Consider the following 1,144-nt stretch of genomic DNA (forward strand, 5'->3'; position numbering starts at 1 on the left):
TGAGCTAGAATCTATGAAAGTGCAAATGAATGTGTTCTATATACTAATGATGGTTGTATGGGAACGACACGACATGAGGTCGTCGTCGGTCCTGGAACGACGCGGTCCTGGAACGCTGTCGGTCCTGCAATTGTCGGTCCTTCCCTGGTTGGTTGGTTGTGTGGGGAAAATTATGGGGTACACGTGACGTAACCGCTGGGATCGTAACATGTATAGGTAGTAGGTAAATTACTAAGATATAGTAGCCAAGGAACTAGGTACTTAGTATTATAATATACATAACAAGAGTAGATATAATATAAGGATTTATTAAGAAATAATTATAGTTATTAGGGAAGAACATAATAATTAGTTTTAATTAATCTAATAGGTTATAGTGTTTTTATTATTAATTAAAACTAGAAGGTTAAGATTTTTAGTTAGATTATTTATCTAGTTAGATTACTTATTAATTATAGCATATAATTATAGAATTAAAAATAAAAGTACTAAAAAGATTTTTTCGTAACATAAAGTTAAACTCAAAGATATAAATAAAAATCTTAGAGGTATTAGCTTAATTTTTATTAAAGGTAATCTTAATCTAATAATTAAAAGCTATAATTGTAATCTTGTAGGCTATATATTTAATATTTAATACCATGAGGAAAAAGATATAATTCTTCTAATAAGTATTTTAAAACTCAAAAGATTATAATTAAGTAATATGTATTGCATTAATCAAGGTTTAATACTTATAATATAATATAGGGAGGTATTTTAAAATATTATATATATAATAAAATATTAAGTAATACCTGGAATAGAAAAGGAATTAGCTTTTTATATTAAGATATACTAATAAAAAGATAATAACTTCCTAAGAATTATATCTTATATTAATCTTATTAATATTAATAGAACTAAAAGTCTTCTTATAAGTCTCTTTTATATATGTAAAAGATTTAAATAGCTAATAAAAAATATAGTTAAGCTTATATTATATTTTTAATATTAATTAAGAGAAACCCTTCTTATCATAAGCTTTAATTAAACCAGTTATAGACTTAAGGTACTTAGTAATGTTAACCTAACTGTCACAGCGCAAGACCAGACTAGGTTACCCTAGACCGACAGGCCAAGTGGATCTCAGTCACGTGGCGAT

The 1,144-nt window shown here is 26.7% G+C and overlaps 1 protein-coding gene across 1 annotated transcript; it reads left to right on the forward strand.

Moving 5' to 3' along the window:
- Positions 1 to 57: 57 nt before the first annotated feature.
- Positions 58 to 265, forward strand: FOIG_16960 (uncharacterized protein; the record flags this gene model as incomplete). The annotated part of the gene is made up of 2 exons (XM_031218440.1): positions 58 to 151; positions 246 to 265. 2 exons carry the CDS (start codon positions 58 to 60, stop codon positions 263 to 265), a joined length of 114 nt encoding a protein of 37 aa, XP_031051846.1.
- Positions 266 to 1,144: the final 879 nt, after the last annotated feature.

Source organism: Fusarium odoratissimum (genome assembly GCF_000260195.1).
Source record: "Fusarium odoratissimum NRRL 54006 unplaced genomic scaffold supercont1.389, whole genome shotgun sequence".
NCBI lineage: Eukaryota > Fungi > Ascomycota > Sordariomycetes > Hypocreales > Nectriaceae > Fusarium > Fusarium odoratissimum.